Source organism: Echeneis naucrates, chromosome 5 (genome assembly GCF_900963305.1).
Source record: "Echeneis naucrates chromosome 5, fEcheNa1.1, whole genome shotgun sequence".
In the NCBI taxonomy this organism is placed as follows: domain Eukaryota; kingdom Metazoa; phylum Chordata; class Actinopteri; order Carangiformes; family Echeneidae; genus Echeneis; species Echeneis naucrates.
The window spans coordinates 506,492-521,627 of record NC_042515.1 but is presented as its reverse complement, the minus strand read 5'-3'; the positions used below and the strand labels follow the sequence as shown (position 1 = coordinate 521,627).

The 15,136-nt window shown below is 45.3% G+C and overlaps 1 protein-coding gene across 1 annotated transcript in view; it reads left to right on the top strand.

Annotated features, from left to right (window-relative positions):
- The window catches only part of ptprt (protein tyrosine phosphatase receptor type T), a 167,966-nt gene that overhangs the window by 113,663 nt on the left and 39,167 nt on the right, over positions 1-15,136 (top strand). Inside the window, exons 19-22 of the mRNA XM_029502321.1 lie at positions 3,376-3,405; positions 7,695-7,849; positions 9,919-9,999; positions 10,716-10,751. Coding sequence (XP_029358181.1) covers positions 3,376-3,405; positions 7,695-7,849; positions 9,919-9,999; positions 10,716-10,751 — 302 coding nt within the window. The remainder of the gene's footprint in view (positions 1-3,375; positions 3,406-7,694; positions 7,850-9,918; positions 10,000-10,715; positions 10,752-15,136) is intronic.

The following is a 15,136-nucleotide window of genomic DNA, read 5'->3' as shown; positions in this document are numbered from 1 at the left end:
ACGGAGTCGCTGTTAGATTCCTCTGAGTAAGGAAGGAGTTTGTGTGTGACAGCTAAAGCACAGTGTCGACCCGAAGGCCCGCAAAGTCACACAACAAAAGACGACCCTCTGCGCTGAGACGGCCAAAGGACACTTCCTGATTCCAGACGTTAGACTGGACCCTCCGGGGCTCAGACTACAACAGGAGAACTGAGGTGATGTGAGTCCAGGGAACGGACTCAGGCTGGATCCACCGCAAATGGCCAAGTGGTCCAGAATGGCTTTTTGTGTGTCTGTGTGTGTTTGTCTCCAAACGGAGCCATAAACTGGACAGAGACACACATGAGAGAGCGCTGAGTGCTTCCATGATGACAGACGCCAAACTTGTAGTTATTCACAGATGATTTGGCAGCTTGAACACACACACAGACACACACAAACACACACAGAGAGCTGGACTTGACCTCCATCCTGCAGATGTGACAGACGGCTGAATAATGGACTGCTGCTCACTGAGATAAATGGTTGATGTGTCCGCAGTGCTGTTTGATGGGCGAAGCTCAGCCACCTACACACACACACACAGACACACACGTGAACTGCCTGTACCTGAGCAGGAGCTCTCTGGTTATTTGCGCCCCGGGTCTTATCCTCCCGTTGGCCTGAGTGCTGCAGCTCGTGATAACATTTGACTCTCTAATTTAATTGGCGGGAGCGAGGGGACGCTCCGTTAGGCGCAGCTGCACGCCGCAGACGATTACAGCGAGCAGCCAGCGAGGTCGTCAACAAACACACAGCTCGGCTGAGAACAAATGATTTGTGGCAACTAATCAAAGAAAAATCAACCGTCGAGTGGAAACTGGTGACTTTACTGATTTGGAAAATTTCCTGGATTTAAAACCTGACGGACATCGACGGCAGCGTGTTGTTGTAACGACCTTTGACAGATAGTTGGATGTTGACTGTGGTTGTTGTGTGATTTTTATTGGACTTGTATCATAATGATATTATATTCCAAGTTAAAGGCATTTTATTTGCTAATGCTAATGCTAATGCTGGCCCTGTATTGGAGTCTTTTACTTTGAAGGGTTGGTTTCATGCCAGTCTCATTGAAGGGAAGTCGAACACGTTGTTGTATGTGTGTGCCTGGGTGTGTGTGTCTGTCTGAAGGTGACAGATTGTACTGTAGATATAGCACACACTCCATGGAAAGTAAGTGTGTGTTTGTGTGTGCGTGTGCACTTTTAGGAAAATAACTCCAACATAACAAACTATAGCCATCATCTCACTGTTGAATTGTGTGTGTGTGTGTGTGTGTGTGTCTGGATATGGTTGTCCAACAGTTAGAGCCTAAACTACAGACTCACAAACAGAGTTTCAGGGATGTTTTTGTGTTCAGTTTGTGCGACAGCTGATGTTTTAGATGGGATGAAAAGTTGGTGTTGTTGAGGTTATTTTGTTGTTTTGCTCTTCATCAGTTTTACACAACACAGACACGCAGAAACACACAATTAATCAAACACATCAACACATAATTGTCATTCATTCTCACACAGTGACAGATAGCTCACACACACACAGACACACACAGTGTATTAATATTTATGAGCAGTTTTAACAGCTGTGGCTTTTACAGCCGAGCTCTCAGCGCTCTGCACTTTATTAATATCATAAGGACGATGTCAGCAGAGCCTTAAACAGGGAAATGGGACGACACAGGGTGTGTGTGTGTGTGTGTGTGTGAGGAGGTATTTGAAAGAAGGGGAGAGTCAGGTCAGTTCTGTGTTGGTGTGTTCAATTGTGTGTGTGAATAATAGTCTCTCTCTCTCTCTCTCTCTCGCCCTCTCTCCCAGCTGGATGGATGATAGATGGACTGTAGTAGTTTCTGTGAGGTCTTCCACACAGAAGAACGGAAATATTGATTCCTATGTGTCTGTGTGTGTCTGTGTGTGTCCTTTGAAATGATGAGATCCCAATATCTGGCCTCTCCAGGAAGGGGGTGTTTGCCAGGGGGAGAAAAGTTGCCAACAAACCATTACAGAGATTCTGCAGGGAGCTCAGTGAGACACACACACACACTGTATGGGTGAATGAGATATCAGTGGAAGGTCAGAGGAGAAAGACAAACATGCAGTTTATTTATTTATTAGTTTTATTTTTTATTCTTGTCTCAATTTATTTTGAATTATTCTCCAATTTTGTGCCAGTTTTTTCTTTTTCACTGTTTAACCAGCACACACTCCATTTAATAATACCAACAATGGTATTATTAATACGATGTGTTGTGTTCTCTTTCTGTGAATAAGCCCTTTCAACCTCCAGACTCCAAACGCTCAACACAACAACACAACAACAGCACAGTTCATCACATTACACGTTCTCCATCTTCTGTCATTGGCTGTTTTCTGTCATTCTTCATCCCGTGTGTGTGTCTGTCTGTCTGTCCAGCAGCCTGTTGGTGATGGAGGCGTCAGACCTGCAACTTTATTTTGAAATTTCTTTTAAATGTTTTCCTTTTGAAACTTGCAGGATAAATGAATAAAATTTAATAATTTCAAAATATATTCAAATGGTCTAATTAAATACACTAAAGAATATAGAAATCAATTTTAAAAAAAAAGTTGGCCGCCCTTCAATAATCTGCGATTATGTTTTTCAGATGGAAAGAAAAATTAGGTGTAAAACCAAAACAAAAACCGTTTAAAATCTGTTTTCAAAATGAAAATGAATCAAAGACATTTAACACGTGCTGATTTCATCAGTTATAAACTGAGCTCTTCACATATTTACTGATGTGTGTGTGTTAACAGCAGAAATGTGCATCAGCCCACACACTGTTCATTTGACCTCAGTGAAAAAGATACATTCTCATACAACAATATAATAATGATTATTATTATCATTTAATATAACGACTCAACAGAGCGTGATGAAGCGTTAGCTCAGAGCAGAGGAGTGAATGATGGATGAGTTTGTCATCATCGCTTCAAAGTTAATGAGCGGGTCGTCTCATGAAATAAGAGGAGTGATCATTTCACACGCCGCGGATCTCATTATTACCTCTAATGTACTTGATTGACTACTGACCACTCCAGAGCCGGATTACAGCTAAATATTGTCAGAGACGGCTCTGAATGCAGGACGACGGTAAATGAGACGTGGAGGAAACAGAGAGAGACAGAGCGTCTTTGAAAGCCTCATGAAACAAATGTAGATGCAGAGAGGACGTTTTCAGTCGAGGACACAAAGACGGGCAGACGTCCGAAAATGGACATGTTGGAAAAACATTGAGTCAACGTTAACTTCTCATTCAAGTGATGAACTAATCCAATGTGTTTGTCCTTCTTCTGGGTTTTGCTCTGTTGTCATCATCGGCCTCACCTCACCATGCTTCAGAAGACATGCTTATTCCTACTCTTATTACCTGTAAGTAGAGATTTCACATCCGGAGAAACTCCTTTTGCTTCTTTGTTTTTGGTTGTTTTTTTTATGTTAAAATGTTGTGTTGTTTGTCAAATTCACTCCAGTTAGAATCTTGATTCCAAATGTGTCGCCGGTTTGTTTCACCAGGAAACTCCTGATATTCAAAGTTGCAGCTAGTCGCACTTTTAGCCATGTGAAGACAAACTCTGACGCACAAACAGCAGCCTGCAGCCACAAAATGTGCTGTGACTGAATGCAAATAAGCAGAGCTGTTGTGCTGTAAATCCCGATGCATCGTGGGTAGTTTGTCAGTATAACCAGCTGACTGTGATGTCGCCCCTTTTGGTTATGAGCTGCTTCAACTTTTTTATTTCCATTTTGAAGCAGGATAACGGAGAAGCAGCAGCTCTCAGCCTGACGGGAGACGTCACTGTGTGTCGATATGAGGAAACAGTCGCTGACTTTATGTCGTCCAAATTCGTCAGATGAAATGTTTTCAGACACTCCTTTAAATTCCTGAACAGCTTTTGTTGTGTTGGTGCTGCGTTGTTTTCATGGTCCCTGTCTTAAACCGTGTGACCCTGAAGGTCCGTGTCGTCCACCATTATCTCCTCCTGCAGCAGCTGCGTCCTGCCTGCAGCAGTAATGAGGACCGATTACAGGCTGCACACACAACCGCGTGGAATTGCACACGGCTGTCGCACACGTCGCTCCAAGCTCACCTACACACCCCTGCAGAGAATCTGTGAAAATCCCAGCCTCCCCTGCCGTCTTCAAAGCTTCTGAAAATTTCCTACAAATCTGAAGTCTGAGTCCTAACTGAGTGGAAAAGTCATCACATGTCGATGCTGCCCCGAGGCTTTCTGCCCCCCCAGAATCTGACAGGCTGAAGACGGCAGCCATTGTTGACTTTTCTTTTACGGGACAAATTGCAGAGTTTAATTTAGTTTACTGGAAAATGTAAATGAGGGACTGAAGTGTTAGTGCAGACACACACACTAAACTCACACAACGCACAAAGAATTCAGACAAACAGCGACAAGGACACACATATTGACACAACTCGCTGACCTTCTGTTATACTTATCACTTATATAAACCATTCTAACCAAAGAACACATTCAGACCGACTTCAGAAACATACAGAATTGATCCAGAGGCTGATTGGCTGTGACATCACCCACCACAGCCAATAGGAGCGTCTGACGTAGAGACATGACTCCAGACGTCACTATCAAAGATGGAGGATGAGGACACTGTTCTCTGGACTGGGTTAAATATCATATTGCCTAAGCCTGATGTTCAGTTTTATTCTGATGAAGATGAAGATGATGAAGGCCAACAGATGATCAGCACCAGCTTCAGCACAACTCTATCTACACACACGCACACACTGCTATAGCCCAAGGATGTTTACGGTTGAGCGAGCTGAGATGAGAGGGGGACTTCTCCCTCTCTCTCCTCTTCCTCTCTTTTCACATCTCGCTGTATCACTCCATCTCCCGCTCGCTCTCCGGTTTGGCTCTAAATCCTGTGATACGCAGATGAAAGTTTGTTTGGGCTTCGCCTGCAGCCTCCTCTGGAGCTGCCGCCATCGTCCTGGAGTGACTGACTTCCTGTCTGACTGCGGCACCAGCTGGGGATGACTGCAGGAAATTTGAGCGATCTGGCTGCCAATCGACCAGCTGAGGCCTTCGCTCGCCACGACGCGGGAGCTCTGTCGATCCCTCGACAAGTGAAACAAATGTCATCTCCCTTGTTTGATTGGATGCCTTAAGGTTGGCCCCGCTGACTTGCCAGACTTCTGCTGGAATAATTGCAAATCCCAGCACGAGCATCACTTCGTAGGAAACAAAGCTCTGGCTGAATGCTGACTGTTGGTTAGTCGCCTGCAGTTACTCACATCTGCATGCAGCCTTCATCTCTTCCTCTAAGAAGACCCAGCAGCAAACAGGCCTCATGTTCGGGGGCCCCTGATATTAGATCATTTTGTTCTGGCCCCAGTGAAGCCCCTTGAATGCCCCATAAGGTCACGAACAGTTCACTGCTGCCCCAGATGCCCCGATAAAAAGAGTGTGTGAAGTTTATCTACTGACGGGAGGCGTTTAGGGAACATCAGTCAATTTAAGGATCCACATAACCACATAGTTAATATGTGAGGCATTTAGGGAACACTTGGAAAATATACTATCGACAAATAAAGAATAGAGAAAACGATCCCCACTGATTGCACTGATTACATTCTTCAATACTAATACCACCAATTTATCTACAGCCAGCAGGAAATAAAAATAAATGGAAACAAGCGAAGAAGTTGGAACAGAATTTAACTGTAAACATTAAAACAGAAAAATCATTATAAACACAAACTCATTCACATTCAGGCAGTTTGTTCAGATATTTTATTGACGTTTGGACAAACATCTGTTGCAATCAGCACAACTCAGCCTGCAGCATTAACATTTCATCTAATAAACATTCACACTAAACTCGTCTGTTAAATATGAAATATTACTTCCATGTCGTGAGCAGTTTCACCAATAAATGTCAGATGTAAGTCATCGGGCCTAATTATGTCAGGAAACAGTCGGAGAACTAATTTACATCAGACGTTAATACGAAACAAATATAACCTGAGAAAAATAAAAAGTTTTACAAATGTCAGTAATTCGTTTCCCTGAACGTCCTGCTGACGCCCCAATTTAAAAACTGTTTTTTAATCCAAGTCCATCCAGCGTTTCCTTCTCATCCTGTTTGTCACAGTGTCTCCTCTTAAAGCGTGCACACACACACACATACACAAACAGACTCACAAAGACAACGTGTCCATCCAACCCATCCCTCACTGTCCGCACATCAAACGGCCGACAATTAACATTGCTGGGGGGCAGAAAGTAGTCCAGTCGGCACCCGGCGGGGCAACTTCGGTCTTAATGGACCGCCGCCGTGACATTCATTAAAGACGGATTATGGCGCGCTCGTTACTGCTCACAATATGCAAGAAATTTGTCATTTAAAGGAGTCCATTAACAGGATGAATGTGAGAGAGGTGGAGGTGTTTCTGTCTGTTGCCTTTTTCTGTCTTCTCCTTCTTCACCCCTCCGCTCTAAGCTCCAATCAGAGGAGGTTTTTGTGGCGGTTGTGGAGGAATGTTGGGAGAGCTCCCGCCTTCAGTCATCTGAAGACCAGGATGAATTTCTACCTTTTATAAGCAGCAGCTCAGAAAACCTGCAGATCAACTCTTTAATTGTTTAAAAGAACCTTCTGCTTGTGTGGAAGGTTCTTAAGTACAGAAGTCTTCAACAATATTCATTATGTTCAACCAGCAGCCGTCACTTTGACAAATGTTCTGCAACTTCTTCATTGGTGCTCGCTTTCATTTCCCTCCTCTCCATCACAGATGGTGACTCAGCCTCTAAGTGCTTTATGAAAGCTTTCAAACGTGTTGAGAGAAACTTGATTAGTCATGGCGGGTAACATGAGCGATGCTCTGGAGATGTGTGTTTGTGTAGCGACTCTGTCAGTGTGCGTGTTCTGGACACACACACACATGAAGGGGCGTGAGAGGCAGCATCGTGATAGGTGACTGAGAAACGCTCCCACTCGCTGGACGGCATCCACCACCCGGCCAGATACAACAGCCACGTGTTCACACACACACACGGCCAAAACACTGAATGTCCAGCACAGTCGGTGCTCAAAGGAGATCAAGTGTTGGCTGACAGAAACAAACACACAAATACACACCCCTGCATTATCACACACACACAGCCCACTGTAAGATGCTCGTGACTCGATGTTCGATACTTGGTGAGTTGAGGGTGGACTCTGGAGGACGTGTGAGGTGTTCTTATTCTGATTTATTTAATTTTATATGACTCAGCTGCAGACATGATGTGTTATTGATACACAGTTTGTGCACACCGGCTGCAGAACGGGACGTGCAGTTTGTTGAACTTGGTGTAAAGAGTCTGACGTTCTTCCCGCTCAGAGTTGTGGGGAGATAAACCCCAGAGCGTCCCAACCCCAGACTAGAAACCTGAAGACAGACTGACGTTAAAGGTGTGGATGGGGATCGAACCCACGAGCTTTGGTTTACGAGGCCACCACGCCTATCTCAGAGTCTGTGGCTTCTTCAACAAACAGAACACAACGCTCATCTTGTGTGTTTGACTCTGCATGTTGTCTTATTGTTGTAGTTTATAGACTCCGGATGTTTGTGGGTCTGTGATATGAGTGTGTATCTGTGTGCCTATATGTAAATATACCTGTGTGTGTGTGTGCTGCTGCAGGAAGTTGGCGAAGAAGCAGAAGGAGACGGCCAGCAGCTCCACCCAGCAGAGGGAGATGGGTCCAGTCACCACGGCTGATAAGAGCACCACAAAGGTCAGCACGCTGCACAAAGACGACCCGTTCTCCACCTCCAACCAGGACCTCAACGGATTCGGTAAGTCCACCTCCGGCCCTCAGAGCAAACTTTCTTTTGCCCGTTTCGGCATCAGAACGTCTCAGTTCCATTAATCATTTTGTCAGATTCATTTTCTCAAATGTTTGATATTTCATTTCGGAGGAGAAGTCCAAGTGCTGCTCTTTGGCCTTCATCAGCAGTCGTTGTTGCTGCTTCATCGGACTCAGACTAACTCTCTGCTGCTCTGGTCCTTTGCAGCTTCAACACGTTCACTCATTGTGTGTTTCACATCCGTGTTAGCCGGTTCTGCATGTGCGTGGCTGTGTGTGTGTGTGTCCAATGTAATTAGATAGGGCCTCTCAGAAGGCCATTTCTCTCTTGAAAATGTCAGCCTGGCCTTTTGGGAGTGCTCGGCCGTTGAAAGCCAGGGGTGCTGGATCGGGACTAAGTGGGGAGCTAATGTCGGTCGTAATTGCCTGCACTCTCGCTCTAACTGTCCGTGCTGCGATGCCGACGCACAAGATTGTTTTTGCATCGGACACATTTAGTGCCGAGCGCTTCTTATCTCGACCTCCATGTTCGTTAAAGCTGTGATATTTAAAGCTCGCACATTTTTCTTCACCTTTCAGATCGACTCGGCCATTCATTGGGGAATTTGCAGTGTACACAGAATGAGCTCACTCTCTCTTGACCTTGGATCTTAGAAAAACCTTCATTGTCAGAGACGTTGAACCTTTCCTGAATTACATTTAGGCGGAGGGCTTTGGTGATGGGAGGATTTGGAGAAGAGGTCACAGTCGTCTGATCGCAGGTGTGAGTTTCCTCTTCACCTGGACCTGTGGCAAATGTCACATTATTTAAATTTGGCTTGATGGTGTTTCAGAGAAAGAAAACGCCCTGATGATCAGCTTCATGCACCAAAGTCTAACTGCTAATCTACATGTGAGGCATTCAGGGGATGTCCAGAAGATCTTGCCACTTTCTGCACCTTCTTATCTGTGGTAGTGAAGTGTGGTAGAAACAGAAAGGAAATGAAGCACACACACACACAGTTATATATATATTCATATACACACAGTCACCGATCCAGGCTCGGGCCTAATGAGAACAGGAAAAACGCTGACACAAGGTGGGGGACCCAATAATATTTGTGCGAACGTCCCCCCTCGCAGGGCAAATAACCTTTTTGTGTTATTGCATTCTCATCCAGTCGCCAGCTGTCTTCGCGGGACATTGCTGTCAAAGCAGATTTCTCTGCGTATGCGGCTTCACTCCTCACTGTATTAAAGTTGAGCTTCCTTTTGCGGCGCATTAGCATACAGCACTGGTGTGCATGAGGCGGGAGGGATTTTATCACAGAGGAGGAGAAAACACTGTTGTGTTTGGGGATATCAGGAGAGGACAACAGAGTGAGGAAAGATAAGATGGGCTATTGTTCCAGAAGAGGTGATGAATACCAATCACTTCAGGGATCGTTAATAAAATGACAAACTGCACCTTTCTATTAGCTTTTTTCTGAAACAGAGAAATAACGAGTGGACTCGTCAGAACGCACCGATGACAGACGTGTCTCATATCGAAGTCCTGAGCTGGCAGTGATGGACCTGAAGCTGAATAAAAAGTCAAAGGAGCACCTGCCACACACACACACACAGCAGTGTTTCATACCTGATGTTGGAATAAAACATCCATGTCAGGTGTTTCTGGGCGATCTCAGCCGTCGACACTCCAGCCTACTTTGGGTGAAAGTTTTTGTTGTTGTCGTCGTCTTTGGAAAACGCCGCTCCAACCCGACTCATGCATGAGGCTGAGACATGTGCTGACTCAGCACATTTTCTAATCTGCCTCGTCATTTCCACGTCTCGTTCTGTCTCCTCCTTTGGTCAGTGCTGCGTATCGACCAACGATGAGTTGTGCGTGGATCTGAATGGGACGTTGGTGCTGCTGAATATGGAGCATTGATCTGCCTTTGTTATGTTTTCATTATTCATCGTGTCCTCTGATGATTGATTGTTGGTTGTTTATCGATGAGGTCACTGACCTGTCCTCCCTCCTCTTTCCTTCCTATCCTGCTCCCTTCACATCTCCTTCCTTTCCTCCCCCCCCAGCCTCCCCCTCCACCTGCTCCTTCTCTGTGCAGGGAAACAAGACGCTGCAGAGCAAATCCCTGCTGAATTCCTACTACTCAGGTACACACCTCATCTCTCACACAGACTCACAAACACACACAGAATCTTTGCAGCTGCCTTTTCGGCGCTTCAGTTCGGCTCATGAATCGGCGGCACTGCCTGCAGCTGTAATTGCAGTTGGACAAACTCAGGGGCTGTTTTTACTTCAAGGATGATTTTGCATATTTTCCAGGTTGTGTGTCAAACTTATTACAGCTGGAGGAAAATGGACTGCGGCTCATTTTACCACCACTGAACTCAGAATAACAGTTCAGTTACTCTGCATAGGAGGACTCCAGAAATGCTAAATATCTAAGAGCAGCTGCATTCATGCTGATCTTCATCTTTTTCTGCTGAACCAGGAATCTAAGGTCAATATTAGCTGGGAGTGAACTCATTCAAGGTCATTGAAGGTCAAAGTCACAAACACAAACTCATGTCAGGCCAGAACTGAAGAATTTACACTTTAATGATGTCAAAAGTTCAGCAGGTCAAATAATGATGATTTTTTATATTCAAAAGGCCAAAGGTCAACCTCACTGTGACATCATAATCTTCGCTGTGGTGGTGGGCGGAGTTTGGTGTTGTCTAAAGTTAAATGAAGTCCTCCATTAATTCCCTCAGTCTTCACTAACTGCCTCATGAATGCAAACGACAGACTGTGTTTTCATTGAGACCATGTTGGTCATGTGACCTAACTTGACTTGATGTATCCTCTGTGTCATGTGACTTTGCAGTGTCCAAAGAGCCGGTTCCCGCCACGACATCCATCGGTGAGTGAAACTCTTTGATTTATCGAAGTTTCTGCCTCGAAGATGCCGGTCAACGCTGTTAAAGTGTAATCTGTGTGAGCGTGTGTGTGAGTTAACATCAAGGCACAGTTACACACACACACAGTTTACAAATGGACAGAATGAAATGTCAAAACCATTTTCCAGCTCCTTCTTCCCGTCTCTCTCTCCTCCTCCCTCCTTCTGTTGGCCAGATTGACCAGCTCTTTGCCAAGAAGATTGGCTGTGGTTCATGCCAAAGTGTGATGTGGTGTGTGTGTGTGTGTGTATGAGCACACACACACACACTCAGAGGTGGAAGTGGTGACATTTTTTTGTTTAAAGTGATCAAACTCTTCATCCAGCTGCTGCTCCTCATCTTCCTCCCTCCATCCTCCTGTCATCCCTCCTTCGTGTCCTCTCATCTTTAAACCTCCTGAGTCGCTGTGTTCGATTTCTGGGACTGACTGAGGAAAAGAGGACGGAGAGAGGAGAGAGGAAATGAAGACATTTCGTCACTCGTGCTCATCAAGACACGATGAAGCAGAATGCAAACTGTTGCTCCAGCGATTTGAGCAGTTTTCTGTCGTACGTCTTCACGAGATGACTTCGTTCTTTGGTTGAGCCATCTGTCCGCCCCCAGTTACACAGAAACAAACTCAGGGACTCACAACCACCACGTAAAATACAATGAACCCAACCTGATCCAACAATCAAAAATATCTCATCTCTTCTGACAGAATAAATTTAAAAAGAATGAGAAAATAAATATTTTTCTTCTTTTTAATGTCACTTCATTCATTCATCCCTCCTTCACTCATTCTTCTTCCTTCCTGACAATTCTTCTTGGTTTCTTTCATCATCATCCACATCTCCAGCATCTCCTCTACTTTCCCTTTAGCGCTTCACTTTAAGGGATTCAGTCATCCGTCCATCTGTGACTGAGTGAATTCATCATCGTCATCATTGCGACAGCAGAGTATTTGTTGGTGTTTTTTGTTTGTTTGATTTAATCCAAGTTGAGACGATCATCTGATGTCTCATTGATTTCATTGATGGAAACGTTTCAGTTGTTTTCTGTCCATCGCTGGAAAACTGCAGCTCCACGTCTGATTAAAAAGAGACTGAGTCTCTTTTTTCTGAAAAAAGCTCATAAATATAAAGATAAAAAAAGTCACGATCAGACAAAACTGCAGACGCAGACCGGATCTTTCCCCTTCACAGCCATATTAAGTCTTTTTAAACACTTTATTTTCTCATGCCACAGGGTTGATGCTGTTGTCTGGGAGGCACGCAGCCTCCTAAAATCAAAACCAGCGTGTTCTGAGTGTGGCTGGTTTTCATCGTTTAATAAATGCACAGCAACGTCCTCGGAAAGAGGAAGAAGAAGAACAGCTGAGTGAGAGGAAAGAGACGGAGCTCCAGTGAATCCAGTATTCAGTGCTGTGTGTGTGAGACAGCTGAGCTCTGCTGAAAGCTGTACAGCTGGCCCACAGGACAACACACACAGTCCTTCACCCAGAAAATCTTGCGTATGTAAGCGCACACACGCTAATACAATCTATGCATGAAGAGATCATCGGAAATGCACACACACACAGACGGACACACACTCTGTGCCATGTTAACTCTGACATGATGTAAATCCGGCGGATCAGGAAGGAGCCACCGCAGCAGATCAGGAGCATTTCATGTGCAAACACGTTTTTGGTCTAAAGAAAATCAATTTCCTCGACGCTGACGTCTCCTAAAAAGTTTCACAGAGCGAACAGCCGTTTGTGTGCCGGGACAAGGACGCCATCTCCTCCGCCGTCCGGACTGAAGCCATGTTTCACCAGATCAGGAGCTTTTCTCCGGCTAATAAGATTCACTCACACACACAGACGCACAACGGTGTGAAACTAAAGCTCCCTCAGCAGACGTCTGCTGTTAGAGAGGCCTGAAGAGGAACTGAGGAGCTGAAGAGCACACATTCATCCATTTCTTTGGCTTCACCGACAGAGTGAAAGTCTGAGTCCCTCCGTCACACTTCAGGTCCTGGTCCTGGTTCAGATCCCGGTCCTAGTCCTGGTCCCAGTCCTGGTCCCGGTCCTGGTCCTGGTCCCGGTCCTGGTCCCGTTCCTGATCCTGATCCCGATCCCAGTCCTGATCCCGGTCCTAGTACTGATCCCAGTCCTGATCCCGGTCCTGATCCCGGTCCTAATCCCGGTCCCGGTCCTGGTCCTGGCCTTCTTCACATCCAGCAGTGTTGTCAGTCCTTAAATCTGTAGCTTTCCCTGCAAACACGCTTCATTCCTATAAAGTCACGTTAACACAAAAGTGAAATCACGTAATCAGAGAATAACAAAAGCGCACAAAACCAGGATACACAACTTCTTGAAGTTTTTCTCTTCACTGACTTCATATTTCACATCTGTAAAAAATGGATTTAATATTTCAGTGGAGGTGGAGAGCTCGTCATTTCTACCTGCAGTCTTTTTTTTTTCATGCATTATTTTCCCCAGTTCGGCTCAGCATAGCATTAGGCTGCATGTAAGGTGATTACGGCTAATGGCAGTCATTTTGTTTGGCCATAATGTGGCGGTGCCGGGTAATTGAAGGTGAGAGTCGGGTTGAGAGATAGTAATTTTTAACCTTTATGTGCTCGGGGAAGATTGAACCTCTGTGCTCTTTTCCAGCCACTTCTTGACTCTTGTTTCTGTCCCCGGTCTGTCTCCACGTTGGCTTTCCTTCCACGTGCAGCTTTAACACATTAAATTTAGTTTTTCCAGATGTGATTTCAACTCAAACTCTGACCTTTCAACGTAAACCTGGATCAGCTCTAAGCCCCGCCCACCTCCACCTTGCTCCAGGTCGCCGGGTGAAAGATCAGAGTGTGGAGAGTCTGTTGTCGTTTATATTCTGTCTTGTTTATAACTCACTTCCTTCAGTCGTTTGTTTGAAACTGGCAGCGGCTCACACGGTGTCAGTGAGTGTGCCCATCCTGTTCTATATTAGCCCCGCCCCCTGGGCCATGAGCTGACAGGATTGGCTGCTGTTCCTTATGATCCTGTCAGTGATGATTCCACTCCTCATCATGTTTCTGTGCAGGCCAGGCCGTCTCGTTTCCATTTGGCCTTTGTGGTTTAAGATGGCGGCAGTTAGCCACGCCTCTGTGGAGCATCTCATCCAAAAGACCCGCCCCTGAACCGGGACACTGAAACCTGCCCAAGGATGAGCTGATATGAGCTGAACTTTTAGTCAGCTGTCAGAAATCAGCACATCATTTAAATAACAGAAAGGACATTCGGATAACTTCTGCGTATCTTCGATGCTCAAACAGACATTCATTTGAAAATACTGCAGATTATTTAATCCCTCACGTCTCCATTAATTATCCTCGGCATCAGGCAGCTACTTGCCCAGACTGAGCAGCCCCCCCAACGAGCATATGAGCCTGATCCCCCTTTCTTAGCGGAGAGGAATAAGGGGAGGTCTGTATGTCTCTCTGGTCCTCACTCTTTTTGAAATAATCAGAAAGTGTGCTGTGGAGCAGATTTGTCTGACTGTTGTGCAGCTGCTTAGTGACTTCAGTGAGGAACTCAGGCACAAACAAACACCCACACACACTCACTCTGCTGCTGGTAGTTTCAGAGAAAGTGGGTTTTTAGACACGCACACACACACACTGCAGACTCACACAGGGCCACACTTTGTGAGTCAGTGATTTCCGTCCACTTGACAGGAGCAGGAGGTGAAGGGAAGTAATCCAGTCTAGACCAGTTTGTCTCTGATACAGTCCGGATATGTTCACGGCTGTCACTGTTGTTTCCTCCATTTATCGCTCCTTCATTCCACCGCTGTCTCTCTCTCTGCCGTTGTGTCTTTGTTTCATCTCGTTCAATCTGTCCTCTCCTTTTCCAATCATGCTAACTAAATTTGCAAACAAATTCAGAACACAGCAAAGTAATTTAGAACACTGTGTTTATCTCAGAAGGACTCTCCATGTTTCATTCTGTCTCTTTGGTTTGCAGAGTCATTTTTCTGCTTCATCTTGGTTCTGTCTTTTCTATTTTTTATTTTATTTTTTTGCTCCGTTGAACCAATTTTCTGCTCTCATTAAAGCTTCAATCTCCCTTCAGAGACCTCTCCTATAGGGAGGAAAGCAGCACTCTTACTCGTATAGAAAACCGATGTTGCATAGATTCAGTCGACACAACATAAATTAGTTACATTGGTTGTTTATTTCGTCCTAACTGTCTCATACTGTCAGTAACAAAGATGGAGGCCTGCTCCGGCAGCCTCTCTTTATCTGTGAACAGTTCTTTCCTCCTGGACAACAGCTGAGCTGCGCCGGTATTTCCCATCCTTCATGCTGGAGCAGCTCGCCGTTCCACCACAGGGCCGTA